The following is a 19,706-nucleotide window of genomic DNA, read 5'->3' on the forward strand; positions in this document are numbered from 1 at the left end:
AAAAAAAATCCAAAGAAATCAACCAAGAAAGAAAATGTGCACCTTCACAAGTCTGTTTCATCTAAACTCAAAAAACGTTAAATCATGTACCTATAAAACCTGTGTTTGTTTAGTTATGACTTTGATTGTTCTGTATGGTTGTTGGTTTTTTTTCATACAGGGTCTTAAAGGTTACGATGGAGAGAAGGGAAGCAAAGGGGAGCTGGGTGAGTGGGTAAGATTACAGTGAACTTCATGTCTCACAGACATTAAATGTCAAAATTGTAATATTGTGTTTTCAATATAACACAAAAAATCAAAGTATAAATGTTTGGGTGTTGCACATCTTAAAAATATCAGCTCTTCCTTACATATCCATTCATATTTTACTCTTTTCTTTCCATTTTAACACAATGTTCTCTTCCTCCAGGGTTATAAGGGAGAAGCTGGAGCTCAGGGGCAAAGAGGAAGAAAAGGAGCAAAGGTCATATTGAATATTCAACCCTTTAAATTTCACCAGGTGGACGTGTCGTCTGATTTGTATTTCTTGTTTACATCAGGGAAATAAGGGAGCCAAAGGCTTTGATGGGATTCCCGGCTACAGTGTAAGTTTTAGCTTGAAATGAACAGACTTTGTCTTTCCTTGCTTTTGCGTTGCATAATAACATCCATGACTGTACTCTGACTGTAAGTACAATATGTTGTGTTCAATGTTCAGGGTATACCTGGAGTCAGGGGACCTCGTGGTTTCCCAGGACCACCAGGACCTCTGGTTAGTGTCACACAGCTGACTGGATCAGTCTTATTGACACAGTACCTAAAGATCACTCAAAGTAAATGATTTGTGTCTTTCAAAAACTTTCACAGGATGCAGTGACTTATCAAAATCCAATCACATGTAAACTTACACCTTGATTACAATCACTGTTGCTTTTTTAGGGAGAAATCGGAGCTCCAGGCTTTAGCGGTCCTCCTGGTCCACCTGTAAGTCAGTAACGGCATCGATTCGCCACATCACACACCAGCCATCATCTGAGTAGTGCAAACTCGGTAAGATTCAGTAAATGAATATTCTATCTCATCAGGGGAAAATTGGCCCCATAGGATTAGTGGGACTCACTGGAGTTAAGGGGCCTCCTGTAAGTAAGACAAGTTTTAAAGCAGGTGATGTTGATATGGAAATAAAAAGACAGTCGTCAAAAGAACTGTTTATGCTTTCAGGGTCATCAAGGACAAATGGGCTCCAGGGGAGCAGCTGGACCACAGGTGGCGGGACATTAACATGCATGCTCTTCAGGCTAATGTTTAAGGAAATGTTATTTGCTAAAAGACTGTGGTTTTATTCAGGGAGAGCCTGGTCCAGATGGAGCAGTGGGGTTTCCTGGTGTGCAGGGCCCTCAGGTACAACATGTCAAACATTTGATTGGAAACTATCTTTCCGTAAAACAAGTAGTTGATTAAGCATAAGATATAATCCTGACTCAATGGTACTGGCACCTCTGATGAAAATTTGTGACAAGCATTTCATGTTTTATTGTAGTAACATGATTTCACACTGAAAACATAAGAAATATTCAATATAATTTTTTATCTTAGTGCATTTTTTCAGCAGGGGGAAAACTCAAATTAGGACATAATTTCAAATTGACCAGTAATCCCACTTTAGAGCACCTGAAATAATCCCTACAAAATAAATGTGATCAAACTCCTGAAAACTTGTTGGATGAGCTGAAGACAAGAAACCATAAGAGCAAAATGGAGGAAATGGATGGAAATGATCTAGAAAGTTTGTGAAATGTACTTACTGACAAGTACTGACAGCAAAAATACCTATGACGGTAGGACCATTGATTATTGATTTTTGTTAAAAGCAGCTACGTTTTTATTGTCCTAAGTCACTATACGCTTATTAAAGGTTTCATTTCTCAAAGGTTTTCAGTGAGACGATTCAACTGCAATAAATGTATATATTTTAAGGCTTTTCTGCATGTTTATCAGTGATACCAGTAAATGAAAATAAGGCTGTGATGATAGTAAGCTAACTTCTACTTGTTTCTTCAAAGGGAAACCCTGGACTAATTGGACCTATAGGACCTAAAGGTGATCCTGTAAGTATGTCTAAACAAGCAAGTGAAAACAAAATGAATGTTGTCATTGATTTTCACTTTGATTTTTTATTATTATTATTATTTTACCAGGGAGATCAAGGAGATGAGGGTGAAATTGGTGAACCTGGACCTCCTGGACAGAATGTAGGACAGCTTTGACAATGTTTAGAAGTGAAAATGTGCTAACTTTATCCACGAACTTGCCAGAATATTGTCTTATTTTCCTTTTTAGGGGGACATTGGAGAATCAGGAAAGCCAGGACCCTCAGGTGATCCTGTAAGATTACATAAAGCCATTTAATTTTTTACTATAGCTAAAATGGGCCCAACATGCATGTTTAATTCCTTCCTGCAAAACTGCAACAATTAATTTTTGAAACTTAAAATCTAAATGTGGACTTTTATGTTTGTGTTTGTTTTAATCAGGGTGCCAAAGCCCGGAAAGGTGAGAAAGGAAGCACAGGGTTTAATGGAGACCTTGTAAGTTTGACCCTTCCAGGGCAGGTCTTCTTAGACGGTCAACCAGATCAGTGACTCTGTTCTTGGACTTTTGTTTGTGTTCAGGGACCTCCAGGGCCTCCAGGAAAACAGGGAGTGAAAGGGCGAAAGGGCCCAATAGGGCTACAAGGACTGGAAGGACCAAGAGGACTGATGGGTCTTCCTGGACCCTCTGTGAGTGAAATTAATTAGATGAATGAAGCCAGAATCACTTCTGATACTAAAGTTGAATCTTTCTCTGATTAAGGGAGCTGATGGCATTATGGGAGAGCAAGGGAGGCCGGGAAAAGAAGGATCCAAGGTGAATTTAATAAAATCTCTGGATTTGGACATTTAAAGTGGAAAAATGAACATGAAAAATATCTTTATTTCTTTCTGTGTCTATGTTCTCTAATAAAGGGAGATCAAGGACAGAGTGGCAATCAGGGAAGTCCTGGTTCAAGAGGTGACAAGGTAGAACAAAGACGTATGCTAAGCTGTCATGATTTGTTCAGGAAGTGTTTATATGTAATAGTAATATTAATAGAGAGTAATAGAGATAAGATCAGACTTTGGGTGAGTCTTTGCCTTGCTGTGGCTATATAATGATGTGGTGTGTCGTTCAGGGCTCTTCTCCTGACTGCGCTCAGAGAGACGGGTCTTCGAAAGCTTTTGCCTTCGATTAAAGAAACTTGAAGACAAAGATTAATCTTTCTCTTATTATTGAAACAGATTCCCATTCCTTAATAAAAAATTCTACAACAGTCACTGCTAAAGAAAATCCTCCTGACAGCATGATACTGCCACTGCCATGTTTCACTGTGTTTTCAGAACGATTGCAGTATCTGTCCCCTACATGGCTTTCAGCTGACTGCAAATGGGATTTCTTGGTTTCTTTCCATACATTACTGGGGACAACTGTATGACCCGACCGAGCCACCCATAAAGACATTAGCCGCAGAAAAATCTAATCTGATTCAAGCCCAGAGCCTTTTGATGTAAAGTGAGATTACTGCGTGAATAATACATCCATGCGACTTATGGTTATTGCTGTGTTTTAGGGCCGAGGCGGTCGAGCTGGATTTTCTGGACTGCCTGGACCCATTGTGAGTCGGAGTAAGAGAAGGATTTGTTTAATTTAAATGCTGATGGCTGATCTGATGCTATGATTGTGCTTTCTGCCTGCAGGGAGAGATGGGCAAATCAGGAGAGAGAGGACCTGAAGGAGAACCTGGTATTAAGGTTCCTGTGTGGCCATATTTTCTTTGACTGTTCTCACACCTGACAGCAATATTCAGCCTAAAGATAAAGAACTGCTCTTGGCTTTTTTATATATATAACTTCCAAGAATCAACTGCTTTTATTAAACCTCTCTTAAATATGCAATGTAAAAGCATGAAAAGAAGTGGAAAGTTAACCATTTTAACTGCATAAGTAAAAGAAATGTTATCGCAAAGTAGAAATTGTGGCTGAATGATGAGTAATTCAGCAGAGCACAAAAATCCAAGATAACCTTATAACACATCACAGTTGTCAACATCAAGTTCATTTTTGTTGAAGTATGTTTCCTTTTGTTGTTTTTCTAAAAAATCCTAAGGAAGACTTTAAAGACTAAATATTAAAGGTTGCATTTAATCAGGAGATATTTTTTTTATATATTTCCTCTAAAATATAACAAAATACAAAAGTCATCTGGTACAGCATGTACTTGGTCTGACAATTACCACATCTGTGCACTATTACAAATATTCAAATACCATCAGTCATCTGCATAAAGTGCAGGTGGAATCCTTCTTCAGATTATAGTAAAGAAATTTCCAGTGTGGTTATTCAAATAGTTTTTAATTAAACAACTTAAACAACTTGGTTACAGAAGCAGATTTTATATTGTTTTTTTATTTTTTGTGCATTTTGATGAATTTATGATCATTTTTTTTCATCCAGAAACATTCACCAACTAGGGTACATGAAGAATAGCATCCCATATGTATAGAATAGGCTTTCAAAAATATGCTAATAAATGTGATAAAGTTTATTATGGAAAACGTAATAATCTATGCTTTCCATAAGCATGAAGATTTCCACACTGAAAATCTTTTGAATGTGAAAAGATTCATTAACAGATGTTTTGCTATTTGCAGCAAATGTAATGATTAAAAAGTCATGTTATCATGTTTGTGCAGGGATGGGAAGGCGTTCCAGGGGTTTCAGGACCAAAAGGGATGAAGGTTATTTAATTTAAAACTGTGTTAAAATTTTTTTTATTTGAAACTTTTTGCCCCTACAGAAAATATATCCTGACAAAGTTTTTGAAGCAACAACTGTAACCTGAAGATCCAATTTTTATCAAAAGCCAAGTTTCATCCACTAAATACAGATGAGAAATAGAAAAGTTAGTTAGATTGCTTATTGTTGCTGTCCTATCCCATTTTAGGGTTCTCAGGGTCATTCAGGCAGCAGAGGGCAGGATGGTGAAATTGGAGCAAAAGTAAGTCATTCATTAAACGACTTACCTTTAAGTCAATTTATGTTTTAAATTGAGAACTTGGCTTTTGTGTAATAAACTGCTAAATGGCTTTTTTATATTTTAGGGACCAGCTGGTGAAAACGGAACCACTGGGGATGCTGGACCTCAAGGACCAAAAGTGAGCTCACTCCCAACAACATGAATGTTACTTTACACTTGTTAATGTGTTGAAAGGTTAGCTGAAATGTTCCAGCTTCCTCCTCAGCTGGAACATTTTTAGCTGAAAATAGTCTAAATGATTACAGAACACCAGCAAATGCTGACACTTCAAAACATGAATTGACTGTACTATGAATATTTACACTGTACTGCTGAGTGATGTTAATAGTTCTGCATCCCAGCTAAAAGGTATTGGGTGTAAATCTTAACCTTTCTCTGTAGACTCTGCATTTTGTTCCAGTGTTATTGTAGGTTTTCTCAATGCGCTAAAACATGTACGTGTAGTGAACTGGAAACTCACAGCTGTTTTAGCATCATTAATTATCAAACATCTTTTTTTATATATCACTTATTAGATTTAAACGAGAAAGGCCTCTTTCTGGGCTTCCAAGTGATAAACTTCTGCTCAGCTGTTACTGAAATCATTGTTTGATGATTTGGTGTTTTCCACAGGGATCTTCTGGAAAATTAGGGTCTCCTGGCATTCAAGGGCCTGTAGGAAACAGTGTGAGTATTTAACTGGAAATAGAATTACCTGAAGTTATTTTCTTCATGAGAAATTATAGATCAAAATACAGATCATGTTTAAATGTGTTTGTTTTCATAACCAGGGAGAACCTGGCAGCACAGGACTGAAGGGGACACCAGGAAGACCTGGAGACAGAGTACGTCTGATCACCATCACCATTGGAAATCTATAGACGATGAAAAGCAGAGGCCATTGTTTTTTTAAATATCTGAGCTCTCATTGGTTAGCTAAATTATTTATTTTATTTTTCTATTTTAAGCTTATTTGATAGGGAAAGACACATCGACATAGACAAACGGAACAAAACAGCAGTCCCATGTTTGCGTCATAGTGCAATAGCAACAGCTAATTCGCAGCACTTGTCCCTAATAACTAAATTAGATTATTTTGACAATTTGTGTGTGCCATTGATCAAGTTGAAATACTTAAAAGTACATATGTTTGTTTCTTCAGGGGGTTAAAGGTAAACCAGGCCTCAGGGGGCAATCAGGAAATGAGGGATCAAAGGTAAGGATTAAGAACTCATATTTTAAGTATTCAATTACATATTACAGCCACAGAAGATAAGGTACATTTTAAATGTCAAGTGATTTTGATTTTTAAAGGGCAAAAGAGGTGAGAAAGGGCCAAGAGGAAAGCAAGGGCATCCAGTGAGTAATTTAGCTGAATTGCTGCTATTTAACATTGAAGTATTTTCAAAGGACAAATATTGAAAGTCTATTTGAGATTCTGAGTTTATTTTTTTATTAATTAACATTTTATACCTCAGGGAGAAATTGGCGCTCCTGGACCAAAAGGATACACAGGACCTCCTGTAAGATATTGGAGTTTCATTAATTAGATAGTATACATGAAATAAATACTACTAATCAATCACTGACCCACATCCTTGGGTTGTGCAAGCAATTTTTTTCAAAATTATCACATTTACCATAATGATTAAAAACCACAATCTCTCTGTTAAATTTCTGTTTTTTTTCTCACAGGGTATCCAGGGTAACATTGGGCGCTGGGGTGAGGAAGGACCACGAGGTCCTTCAGGTGGCACAGGACTGCAAGGTTCAGTTGGGCCAGATGGAGTAACTGGTTATCCTGTGAGTTTAATCTTTATTATCTACTGCTGGACTTCATTTATTTGGTTTCATTAGTTTCTTTCTCTTTCTGCCAGTCAAAATGTCTGGCTGTCTCTTTGACAGACACCATGTTGACCAAAATATTACTAGAACTAAATAACAAAACACTTACCTCATTTTTTTCTTTGAGCTCTATTCAAATATGCAAGAGAGTGTTTCTATGATGTAGAAACACAACCAGTGTATGCAGCGGTCAACTTCATCATTTAATCACTCTGTGCTTTGCAGAATCACACCATATGATTGAATGCCTCAGTCTCAGACCTGAGACCTAAGCTGGTTCAGTTCGGAGCTGAAATGTTGGCTGTGGGGAAAAGTCAAATATCATATAACACAACAGTAATTATCTTTAAATGTTTTTAATCCTTTGACTGACAGAATGTCTCCTAGGATATCTGCTGACAGCATCTTACGTGAACAGAAAACAGCATGTGTCTTTCATGTCAGTCTGCTGAAAGTCTACGATTTATCTTGGTTAGTCACCAGATCAGCTCAGAGCCTCGAGGCTGTAGTGTGAGAGAGGTTGAATAAAAGCAGAACTTTCTTATTTTTTTAATCGTCATTGCTTCACTAAATCTTAGTTAGTCATAGTGTTACAGTAAGCAAGATCTTTGCAAAGCCATATTAATTGTATTTTCCCCACACAGGGTAAAGATGGGCCTCCAGGACTCATAGGATCATCTGGTTTTAAAGGTGACAAGGTCAGGAATATCAAAGAAATTCTCCTCTATCACATTTTCTGTTTCTGTTTTTATTGCCTGTACACAAGACTAGCAGGGTAATGTAAAGTAATGTAATCATTGTATCTTAGGGACTCAGAGGAGCTGTGGGTCAGGAGGGAGTTTCTGGTCTCGATGGTGAGGAGGTATATTAATAAAACTCTGCTGATCACATGATTTCTTTTTATTGTACTGGTAATTTAACCACTACAAAAAATCTGAGTATCTTCGATGTGCTCCAGTCCGTTGGGATTTAATTGTTAAAACCTTAAAGTGAATCCAGATTTTATTCCAGTACTATAATCCCAAAATGAAAAAACAAAAATTGAAAAATTCAGCATTTAATTTTAGTCAATTTATTCAGCAGGCAACAGAATAAATTGTTGTTTTTTTATCAAAACAATCATCTCCACATGCTCACCCAACAAATTCCTACAAATTAACACAACTGAATCCTTTTCATATTTTCTACATTTCATACCTTGTTTAAGTTGATTGGAGTCAAATTTAAATTATTAATCCATTACCTTTTTTTTCCTGGTGTATAAATATAATGTGACAGACAGGTCTATGTCAATTAGCCACTTACTCAAATCAGGAAAGAAAAAAGTGCATGCCATTTTGAAGTGTATGATATGAGATATATGTCTGACAATCTTCATAAATCAGAAAATGGCAACAACAAAAAAAAAGTCGTTCTCCAAAACACACACGCTTTGGTGCGATTCTTTATGTTATTTTTGTCTGTTTCCATAATAAAGCAGCACCATACAGTAAGAATTTAACTGGTGGTGGAAACAGCCTCCTGATTACGTCAGACCACCGTAAAATGGCATACCCAATCACACCTGTTCACAGCTAGATTATACTACAGCATGTATTTACTTAGGGAGGTAATAATATTGATGCTTGTTGTATAACAGCAACTTACTACTTTTGTGATTAGGGTAATATTGGACTTATGGGACCCAGAGGACCAGCTGGCCAAAAAGGCCTCCCTGTGAGTAAACCTGAATGCAAATTTTAATTCACTTTTATTTATTTATTTATTTAGTTTTGGCTGATATAATATTTTGAGATTTGAAAATCCATTACAAAGTTCTTTTAATTAATCAATTTATGAACTGTTTAGGGTGACAGGGGAACAACTGGACCGACAGGGCCAAATGGACTAAAGGGTGACGAGGGCGAAAAAGGAAACCGAGGACCACAAGGACCAAAGGGGCCTCTGGGCAAGCAGGTTAAGATACTGATACTCTTGTTGCTCCTGACATCCCTGACACAGGATACAAAAGTTTTCAGGCCACAATGTCAGACATATTTGTTATGAGCAGTGCTCTGGATAATTGCATGAGGTTTAAATTATATAGTTCAGTTTTGCCATCATGTGTTGTCCTTTGCAGGGATACAGGGGTCCTTCAGGAGACATAGGGCAACAAGGTCTTCCAAGTCCAAAGGTTGGACAGTTTATGTGTGATAACCTTATAAATAATGCTGCATGTGTATCAAGTCAGTGATAAAGATCTGACATGATACATCCACAGGGAGAGGCAGGCCCCGGAGGTTCATCAGGAATCCCTGGACAGTTTGGACCTGGAGGCAAAACTGGAGCAGCAGGGGCCAAAGGGCAGAAGGGGACCCAGGGACAGGCTGTCAGTGTGATGATTTATGTTGTCAGAAACACTGAGAGAGACAGAGGGCATTGCAAACCCTACTGTTACATTTAGCATGATCTGTCACAATGTAAAGCATAAATGCATGTTTGGTTGTGAAACAGCAGAGAATAATAGCAGTCTCTTTCTATTCTAGGGCCCTCCTGGTAGGACCGGTCCCACTGGGAAAATTGGACTGTCGTTGTCTGTATGTAACATTGATTTTATTTATGATCATTGATTTATTGCCAATATAAGACAATGTCTATATTTTGTACTCCCATTAAAATATATGATGCATAGTTACTCTCATAGTTTAGATTTACTAGGGCATAATGACATTTGTAACAAAACATTTACAGAAAAAAGATAAATTAACTCATTAACTTATAAATTAATATAATATCAGAAATAATATTAGTTTTAAACTGTATATTATGTTTCCCATCACCTGCCTCAAATAACAACACAAACAGTTGAAGCCAGATATTTACATACACTGTTTAAAAGAAGTAAGACCCTGGAGTCAATTCAGACTGAACTTTTCTGTTTTGATCATAGGGTCACCAAAATAATTTCTGGTCAGTAAATGTCAGAATAATAGAAGGGGTGTAACCTTTTTCTTCAAATACTGTGTTGTTTATATACACTAAGATACTATGTCTTTATTTGGGAAACCAACAAGATGTCATGAATTTGTAGGCTCCCGATTGGTTAATTGATAACTTTTGAGTTTATTAGAGGTACATCTTTAAAGTCAGACAAGCATCAACCCCACTGCTTCCTTGTGTGATATTATGAGAAAATCCAAACAATTCAGCAAAAATATCAGGAAGAGAATGGAGGTGCTGGTCTGGTTGATAATTGGTTCAAACGATTACACCCAAATATAAACATCATTGGGGATCTTCAGCCATCGTGAGTTTAATAAAGATGTCAGATTCCTCAAGGAGAAAGAATCCATTTCTCCTTTAAGCAAAATAAAAACCAGTCTAAAGGATGCAAAAGTACTCAGAGAGAAAAATCCTAGTTTCTAAAAATAAGTCATATAGTCGGATAAAGCTTGATTTGAAGTGTATGTCATAATAATCATTTTTAAATTTTGAAGAAAAACAGAATGCAGGCCTAGGAACACCATCCCAGCTGTGAAGTATGTTTCATAATTCCATGGTGTTTGGGTTGGCATCTGTGTATGTATTTAGATTATTTCTTTGTTATATTTTTTCTTAAGCACAGAGCTGGCCTCCTTAGTTTATTTCCTTGTATTTAGTTTCTCTGTTTGTTCTTATTCCTTGTGCATTTAAATTTTCATTAGTATTTTAGAGTTCTATATTCACTTGCAGAACACTGCATTCCTTCCTCCATAATTACTTCCAGTTGTGCCTCGTCTTCTTGACAAGGCACAACTGGGTGTATAAATATTTTCACCTGCGCCATTGTTATATCTACTCATATGGGCTCCAGTGTGCCTTGGTTTCCTGAGTTGACCTGTAAGTGTTTTGGAGTTTGGCTGCCAGCCTCTTGTATGCACTTTAGTCTGCCACTCATTTGTAACAAATTGTGAAAGTACAAAGGTGGCAGCATCATGTTTTGTGGGTGTTTTGCTGCAGGGTGTACTGGTGCACTTCCCAGAATAGAAGCCATCATAAAAGAATAATGTATGGAAATATTTTAAGCAACATCTCAATACGTGACCCAGAGAGCTTAAGGTTGGGCTAAAGTTGACAATGATCCTAATCATAATGCTAAATCAGTCACAAAGTGGCTTAAGGACAGAATAGTCAAAGTTTTGGTGTGGCCGTCACAAAGCTGCGATCTCAGTCCCATAGAAAATCTGTGTGCACAGTTGAGCGCATATATGAGACCTAGACTGCATACAAATCTCACTCGGTAACACCAGTTCTGTCAGGAGCCCTGGGGCTGAACTCCAGCAAGCTGTTGTTTAATTAACAGCTTGTGGAAGGATAAACAAAACATATTCTGCAATTTAACAAATAGAAATTATTTGGTGATCCTCTTGCCTAAAACTGAAAAAGTTTGATCTGATTTAATGTGAAACAGAGGAAAAGGGATGTCTTTTTATAGTAACAGCCTCGTTTCAGCTGTATTTTCTGATTTCAGGCTGATTAGTAAACTTCTTCACTTTGTATGTTTACATCCATAGAATAATCTACTTGTAGTTCCTTAGCACAGAAGAAACATAACACTGTTTGTTTTCAGGGTTTATCAGGCATAAAAGGAGAAGAGGGTAAAGCAGGAAAGCCTGGACAAAAGGTGAAATGTACCTTTTATTCTCATACATCTTGTAGAACTTGTTAATCTACAAACATGACGATCCTACTTCTGTGAATGTGTCTTCTGTTTTCTGATTAGTTAGTTTCTGTCTCTGCCCTTTGCTTTAATTCAGGGCAGTCATGGGGAGAAAGGCATAACTGGTCCTCCAGGCATTAAAGGAGACATGGTGAATTTTCATCATTTCTCCCCCTGTGGCAACTATTTGACTGGTCAGGTTTATTTGATTGGTCTGAATGATGACAAACTGGTTCAATGATTCTGTAATTGTGTCTTTGCAAGGGAGCAAGAGGCCAACAAGGTGCAAAGGGTGAAACTGGGAAACATGGCGCAGTGGTAATTGTTTCCTTTTAACCGTGAACATGAAACCCAACCCACATGACAGTGTCCTCACTTTTTGTGCAATAATACTCTTTCAGGGCACTGTAGGAAAATTAGGATTTGTTGGGTCTCCAGGATCTAAAGGTCGACCTGGACCTGCTGGTCTTCCTGGTTCTCCTGGATCCAAAGGAATTCAGGGACCAAAAGTAAGACAAGTTTCAATTGTGAACCTGAATTAAAATAAAACAGATATATAACAATTACAATAAATAGTTTAGCAAATCAATATTTATATTTCACCTGTTTGGTATAACAGCTGTGGTTTTCTCATCCTGTTTGAAGATTGATATTTAAGGATGTGTTTGTGTGGTGTTTTTTTATATATATATAAAGGGAAAAATTGGCCAGTCTGGAAGGAAGGGAACCAAAGGAGCGCCTGGGAAAACTGTGAGTTTCATTTTGTTGAGGAAAAACGAGATCTCATCCAGTTGAGCTGATCCGGAAGTCAAAATAAATCTGCGTTCTTAAAATTAACATCAGTTTTTTCTTTAAAATGATCTTGTGAACACATTTATGTTGCATCCTACTGGTTACAAAATGAAAAACTTATCAAAACACAGAACTGAAGTAAACTGCGAGATTCTAAAATATTTTGATCTTTGGATAATTCCCCCAATTTTACTTTAATCTTAGTAAAATTATTAGACTTAATTTAAAATGTCAAGACTTAAAATCTATAAGATGTGGCATTTCTTTGGAAAAATGGCAGAATATCACTGAGACGATCAATGAGCAGCACCCCATCAATCAGGCAGAAACAGAAATATAAAATCCAGAAAGAAATAATTTGTCTCTTAAAATCCTAATATTTTTGTTGTGCAGTACACACATTAAAGATTATGACCTGATGAAACAAATTACATAGGCTCTATTCTTTTAAAGTGTGTGGGTGAAATCAGAAACTGTAGATTAGCTTAATAAAATATGTTTCCATAGTGAAACAAGGTGGTGGCAGCATGTTTCTGTGGCAATCCGTTGTTTCATCCTAGTCTCTAAAATGTACAATAATTTATGTTTTACAAAAATAAACAATAAAGAAACTATACTGTAGGTCTGTAAAAAATCCTAAAGCCAAACAGAGAAACTCCATGATTACTAATAATTACTTTGGCCTTATTAGCTCATGGGAGGATTACTCTGCTTAAGTTGATTTTAGAAAGGTGTCTATATAGGTTTGTGGTCAGACTTAAAGAAAAAATAATTTTGTTTACAAATTTCTCAAACTGTTAAGCCTTTCAGAAAGTTTTTGGTTGCATTATAACGGTGATGCAGTCTGGTGATTTTTATATTAAAGATCTAATCTGTGAAAGACAGACAAGCTTATGTAACAATTGATAAGACTTTTAAATGTTGTTTACACATCAAAATCTTATTACCTTCAGGAAATATTATTTGCCCCAAATCAATCATTGATGAGTATGAAGGGTAAATTATTCTTCATAATCAATGACCCATCTACTGTATTTGACCTATCTGAAGACTATGTGATGTGTTTATGCAGTTGCTATGTTTTTATGATGTAAAGCATTTTCAACTGCCTTGTTGCTGAAATGTACTATACAAATAAACTTGACTGCCTGATTTAACAAATTAGATATAGAGAGTTAAGCTCCATAATATATAAGTATAAAAATTGCTTTATAGGGATCTGATGGCCAAAAAGGGAGGCCTGGACCTCCTGGAACACCTGGAAAACCAGCAAGTATCTTAACTGAATAAAACACAAACACACATCTTTTAAACTGACATCATGCATAAATTCATTTAAAGTGTTACATGATTTGTCATGCAAATGTAAAAGCTTGTTTTTTACATGTCAGGGCTTAAATGGCTTGGATGGTTTGCTGGGGGTTGACGGAAATGAAGGGTATCCGGTGAGGAATGGTTTTTGCTTTTTACTTTTCAAATTTCTATTTCAGATGATGATTAAGGTGATTAAACACTATTCTTCTCTTCTGCTCATTCTAAAGGGGGCTATTGGTTTGAGAGGAGCTCCCGGGGCTCCCGGCAGCCTTGGAGAGACAGTAAGTCCTTGATAATGTTGAATCTGGAACAAAAAAAAGTGTGGCGGGGATTCTGCCCACTAGAAATAGTTTTATGTTTATTTTAGGGAAAACCTGGAGCTCCTGGGATTAGAGGACACCCTGGAGCTATCGGGTTTAAGGTATGTTATCCATACATATGCAGACTAATTTGATAATGCAATAACAATATAAAAACATATTTGTCTTTATTCTTTTTTTTATTATTATTCTCAGGGTAAAACTGGTTTAAAAGGAGCAAATGGACCACTTGGACCAGTTGGGTCAAAGGTAAGCGTGTTCCTTTTAAAGAAGAATAAAGAGATATTTCTGAGCATCTTTAACACTAATGGTCACTTATTATTCAGGGAGTCCCTGGGCTGAGAGGAGAAAAGGGTGAAACAGGCAGTGTTGGCACTGAGGTAGAAGACATATAATATAGATCTTACATGATCATCACCTCACAAGCAATAGGCTAAAATATTTCCAAATATACCTCTGTATTGTCTGCACTGCAAAAGATAAACTACTTACACTCACAAGGGTGACGTTAATACTGTTTTTACAAAACAGTGTATTGTGCATGAATAGATTCTAGACTTTCATTGTGAACCCAGATAAAAGTATGCACAAGATTATTATTAATATTTACAGGGTATTTTGGGTGAAATTGGGATACCAGGTCCGGTTGGTCCACTAGGGCCAAAGGTAATTTGAGTTTAATGCAAAATAATTTAGGTGCATCCTTTATAAGATTTTTTTAAAAATCCAGACTTAATTTCTAACTTTGTCTTCAGGGGAATCCTGGTTTGCAGGGGCTAAAAGGCCAAACTGGTCAAGAAGGAAATCGTGTACGTTTTTTTCTTCTTTTTTTTTAGGTTTGTTTTCTAATGTTTTAATAAGTAGTTGAACATTAAAAATCAATATCTGTTTTCTATAGGGAAACCTGGGTGCTTATGGTCCACCAGGGCAGAGAGGCTCTCCTGGATTAACTGTATGTTCTTGACATATTACACTATTTAAAAGTGAAATTTTGACTTTATGCATTGTAAATAATGTACTGGGGTTTTTAGGGGGGGGGGGGGGGGGGGGGTTAAATCTCATTTCTACAATAACACTATCTAACCATCTTTATCACAGGGTCATCTTGGAAAAAAGGTGATTTTCTAAAATATTTATTTATATTCTTACAGCTTTTAAAAAAAAAACATTATTGAAGGTGAAGGAATAGTTTGTTTTATCTTTAGAGTTTGCATTCTGTTATTTAGGTCGGATATGTACTTATATTGTTATCATTTGGACATGTTAATAGTTTCATTGCCATTAACTTAAACTGATATTTAAAGGGGATCAAGGGAGTCCAAGGAAAAAGAGGACCAAAGGGAGCTGAAGGCAAACCTGGACCTCCTGTAAGAGACATTGTGTTGATATATGCACCGTGCCTGGCAAAAAAAAAAAAAAAAAACTTCATACACTTTGAACATTAAACCTATGTAGGTGTTACAACCACAAATGTTAGTGTACAACTCAAAATAGTTGAATCATCACAGTAAACACACCATTCCCACAGTTCTACATGGTAGTAGCAGCATCATGCTGTGGAGAAGCTTATAAGAGTTCATAGATGAGTACAGCAAAATCTTAAAAGAAAATCTGAGAGGTTGCAAAGGACAAAGAATGGTTTAGATCGAAATGAGTTACAATGGCCCAGTCAAAGTCCAGATATAAATCCAATTGAGAATCTGTGGCTAGACTTAGAGAGTGATGTTTACTGGTTTTCTAAGTTGACTGAGAAGAATGACAAACTTTATATTTCTAGATTTCAAAGCTGATAAATATACTTTAAAAGCCTTGCAGCTGTATTTGCAGATAAAGGCGTTTCTAGAAAAGATGCATGCCACACTTTTCACTTTAGGCTGAAGTATTCGAAAACCAAATCCTAATAAAATGTGCTGAAGTTTTTGGTTACTAAATCACAAAACTGGAAAAAGTTCAAGGGGTATGAATAATTTTGCAGATTGAAAATTAAGTCTGATCATGGAACATCTTATTGTAATGCAGCTGAATTAGTTTGTATTTTCCTATTTTCTTCCCAGGGACAACCAGGATTACCCGGCAGACTCAGACATAAACAAATACAATCTGAGTCAGGACCTGATCTACCAACTGAGCAAAGGCACAAGTCCAGAACCAGTTCAAGGCACAGACTGAAAAATTCCCAGGATTCTCCTAATCTACTAAAAACAGATGAACAAAAGGTTGCACAAGCTCTCTTGTCATATAGATGCTGTGTTGAATGATCTTTCTGTCTGTCAGTCACTGTAGTTTCATTTGTAAGAAGGTTACTGACTCCTCTGCAGCAGAGCCGGTTGAGGTCACTGTCTGCAGATGAGCAAGCTGAGGAATCCTCCAGCTTGCCTTTGGGAACAAAAGATGATCCAGGCACCACCTGCTATGAATTGAAACTTATCCATCCACATCTGGAAGATGGTGAGCACCTGTAGGGCTTTAGAGTCATCAAATTCAACAATATGTGTCTGTTATAGGACTGATGAGGTTTTCTGTTTCAAATTATTCTGAGCGTCCAGGTTATTTTTATATGGACCCCAATCAAGGCTGTGCATGCGATGCAGTGAAAGTCTTCTGCAACTTCACAGCTGGAGGAGCAACCTGCATAGATCCTCAACATTCACAGGTTTGTCAGAGGAATAAGTGTTAACCAATTAAAGGTGTGTGAAACATATGTATAAGTTTAAATATTTGCCTTGCATTCATTTAAATGAGTGTCATTTCCGTAGATCAAAATGAGTTTGAAACCAGACATGAAGTCAAGAATGCCGGTGCAGTGGTTTACTCAATACAACAAATACGGAGTAAGTCTCAGAAATTTTCTTGAATAATCTGGACAAATGAATAGTTGCTTCTTCTGTCTCTTTCCTCTACATTTCTTTTGTTCTCTGTTTTTGGACAGTTGGAGTATACTACTGTGGACATTGTACAGCTGAGGTTTTTGAGGTTCCACAGTCACACTTCTTTCCAGCACATCACTCTCAGATGTGCAGGAAACCAGTCCAGTCCCACTGCCACTGCAGATTTAGCCAAGTGGATTGTAAACTTGCAGGGGGATTCTGGCAAAATCATCGACACAAGCTTCATTGCAGTGTCCAGGAAAACCTGTGAGGTGAGCGAAAAAAAAATTGAAATTGCTGCAGTCGAAAAGGCATTCTTTATATGAATGCATGTCAAGGCAGACAAAACAATATTTCTTGGTGCTTCTATTTAAAAGAATTACAATAATGAATTTAAAATACCTTTAAATGTGACTAAATGATGGTTACTGTATATTGTAAATAAAAGATGAGTTTTCTGGATTGTCAAGCATTTGAACACAAGAGATCCAATAGCAGTGAAGAAAAGCCTGGACCATCTCCTTCTGAAAAGTGAGCTGCAGAACGTTCACCACTAGTGCAGAGCTTGAATTGATAGCAGAGAGTTGTGAATGCACAGAAAAAAAGACAAGAAAACCAGCAAAGAAGCCACTTTCTAGTTTTTGGGGGAAAAAAACTAGAACTTCCTACATTGAAGTACTGTACATGGATGGACTGAAGAAAACTGGTGAAAGGTTATTTTCTCTGAGGAATCGTCCTTCTGTGTCTGGTGAAGAAAAAGTCTGTTACCATAAGCAGTGAATTATCTTTCCTTAATCATTGTGCAGATTGTTTCTAGTGTCATAATGTGGGCTTCTTTACAATTCTGATTGATTATACTGAGATGAATGAAGATTGGAATCATAACATCCCCCAAGACAGCTCCATTTTGTAATCAAATTGGGTGAAGCCATTTTATAAATACAGTCAAGTCTCAAAAAGTAAATGGGTGTGCAGAAGGAAACAATTAGTTTTTTCATAAGTTTAAAAAAATGGTTCACAATGTCTATAGTGACTTTTTGGTCACATTTGATATATTTGAATAAATGGTTTTGAGACAAATTAAATAATTTTTTCTTTAGTCACCATTATAACATGGAAAAAACAATCCGAAAATGCTGTAAAAACCTTTCCTTGTGTACATGTTTGTTTTAAGAAGAAAGCCAACATCTTTCCTTTCTGTCTGTTTTTCTAGGTGCACATGGTGGTGAAGGTTCGAGGTAGCACAGAGTTGCATCGAGGGGATATGGAGTTACTTCCTGTCAGAGATTTGGGAATAGAGTTGAGCAGTACACCCAGCAGTATCTCTGAGATCTTTGTAGTTTTGGGACCTCTCTGCTTCTTGTGAGCAGTGTTATGTATAGGATTATATTCCTCATGGGTCAATAAAATTATGTAAGTTATTGTATACAATCCATACTATATATGTCAAGAGGGTAATTTAGTTAGATATGATTTAGTTTCAATTGTTTTTGTATATTTTGTAAATATTTATTTGGATGTAAAGCTATTATTTGCTCAAATACATCATTGTTTGATATTTGATTGATAGTGTACAGTTATTTTATATATATTTTTCTCCATTCACATTGATATATTTAATCCGGATATACATTTTATGTATTGAAAGTGCTAACAATGTAGAGTAGATGCTGAACTTTGACAAGTTAATGTTATTTTCTGATGTTTATTTCACTGTTGGAAGTTGTTCCTTGTTTGTGCACACAATCTTGTCCAATAAAGCTGATTCTGTTTTTAGCTTCTTTAAACCACCTCATGTTACATCTGAATGCATTAAAAAGGGTTTTGTCTAATTCAATGGGAAGATATTTAAAATCTCATGTTTTTAAAAAATAAAGAATGAGTCTTTTTTTATCATTAAAATATAACATCCTTATACTGTAACTTCATTTTATTGCCATAATACTGTTAAGTGTTTCATTCCTGTCCAAAAACATACAACATCCATACATCCATGGAAAAGATTTGAAATTTTCTGCAGCTGTTTTACAAAAGGTAAATGCTTCATGAAAATCCTTTCTAGATTTTTTTAGTAAAGTGGTTTGTGAAATATATTCAATTAAATATTTTAAAGTAAACCTTTACCTTGTTGGTGACCAATACTTGTCCAGGCGAAAGACAAATTCATGTTCGTAAAATTATTTTTTGAATAAAACTGATAGGTTTTAGGTCGATGTCAATTACATACAGTACAGACCAAAAGTTTGGACACACCTTTCTAATTCAATGGGTTTTCTTTATTTTCATGACTATTTATAAGGCAAGAAATCCCACTTATTAACCTGACAGGGCAGGTTGACCTATGAAGTGAAAACCATTTCAGGTGACGACCTCCTGAAGCTCATCAAGAAAATGCAGAGTGTGTGCAAAGCAGTAATCACAGCAAAAGGTTGCTACTTTGAAGAAACTAGAATATAAGGGGTATTTTCAGTTGTTTTACACTTTTTTGTTTAGTGCATATTTCCACATGTGTTATTCATAGTTTTGATGCCTTCAGTGTGAATCTACAATGTCAATAGTCATGAAAATAAAGGAAACTCATTGAATTAAAAGGTGTGTCCAAACTTTTGGTCTGTACTGTACTTAAAAAATGCAGTAGCAAAATATGAATGCCTTTAATATAAATGTCTTTTTTCTGGTGTTTATATTTGTTCCATTATACTCTGTGACAGCCTGATAAAAAAAAGTTGGGATTGCATAAAAATGTATTCTCACTTTTCTTATGAAACCCCTTTCCTCCCCCGCCGCCGTTGTTGGTGACGTCAAAAGGAGGAGAGATTC

The 19,706-nt window shown here is 36.4% G+C and overlaps 1 protein-coding gene across 1 annotated transcript; it reads left to right on the top strand.

Moving 5' to 3' along the window:
- The first annotated feature begins 162 nt into the window (after positions 1-162).
- On the top strand, positions 163-18,662 carry LOC114150352 (collagen alpha-2(XI) chain). Its single transcript, XM_028026706.1, has 55 exons — positions 163-214; positions 410-463; positions 540-584; positions 698-751; positions 919-963; positions 1,065-1,118; positions 1,201-1,245; positions 1,327-1,380; positions 2,043-2,087; positions 2,178-2,231; positions 2,320-2,364; positions 2,514-2,567; positions 2,652-2,759; positions 2,833-2,886; positions 2,985-3,038; positions 3,626-3,670; positions 3,753-3,806; positions 4,748-4,792; positions 4,999-5,052; positions 5,156-5,209; positions 5,704-5,757; positions 5,862-5,915; positions 6,233-6,286; positions 6,385-6,429; positions 6,549-6,593; positions 6,766-6,873; positions 7,560-7,613; positions 7,724-7,777; positions 8,578-8,631; positions 8,764-8,871; positions 9,035-9,088; positions 9,176-9,283; positions 9,441-9,491; positions 11,504-11,557; positions 11,691-11,744; positions 11,858-11,911; positions 11,995-12,102; positions 12,290-12,343; positions 13,601-13,654; positions 13,777-13,830; positions 13,927-13,980; positions 14,067-14,120; positions 14,215-14,268; positions 14,346-14,399; positions 14,632-14,685; positions 14,775-14,828; positions 14,918-14,971; positions 15,118-15,135; positions 15,324-15,386; positions 16,074-16,235; positions 16,338-16,467; positions 16,566-16,672; positions 16,776-16,850; positions 16,949-17,158; positions 18,100-18,662. The coding sequence occupies exons 7-55, from the start codon at positions 1,216-1,218 to the stop codon at positions 18,250-18,252; spliced, it is 3,321 nt and encodes a 1,106-aa protein (XP_027882507.1). The 5' UTR covers positions 163-214; positions 410-463; positions 540-584; positions 698-751; positions 919-963; positions 1,065-1,118; positions 1,201-1,215; the 3' UTR covers positions 18,253-18,662.
- Positions 18,663-19,706: the final 1,044 nt, after the last annotated feature.

The sequence above is a fragment of the Xiphophorus couchianus genome, chromosome 9, assembly GCF_001444195.1.
Source record: "Xiphophorus couchianus chromosome 9, X_couchianus-1.0, whole genome shotgun sequence".
Taxonomy (NCBI): domain Eukaryota; kingdom Metazoa; phylum Chordata; class Actinopteri; order Cyprinodontiformes; family Poeciliidae; genus Xiphophorus; species Xiphophorus couchianus.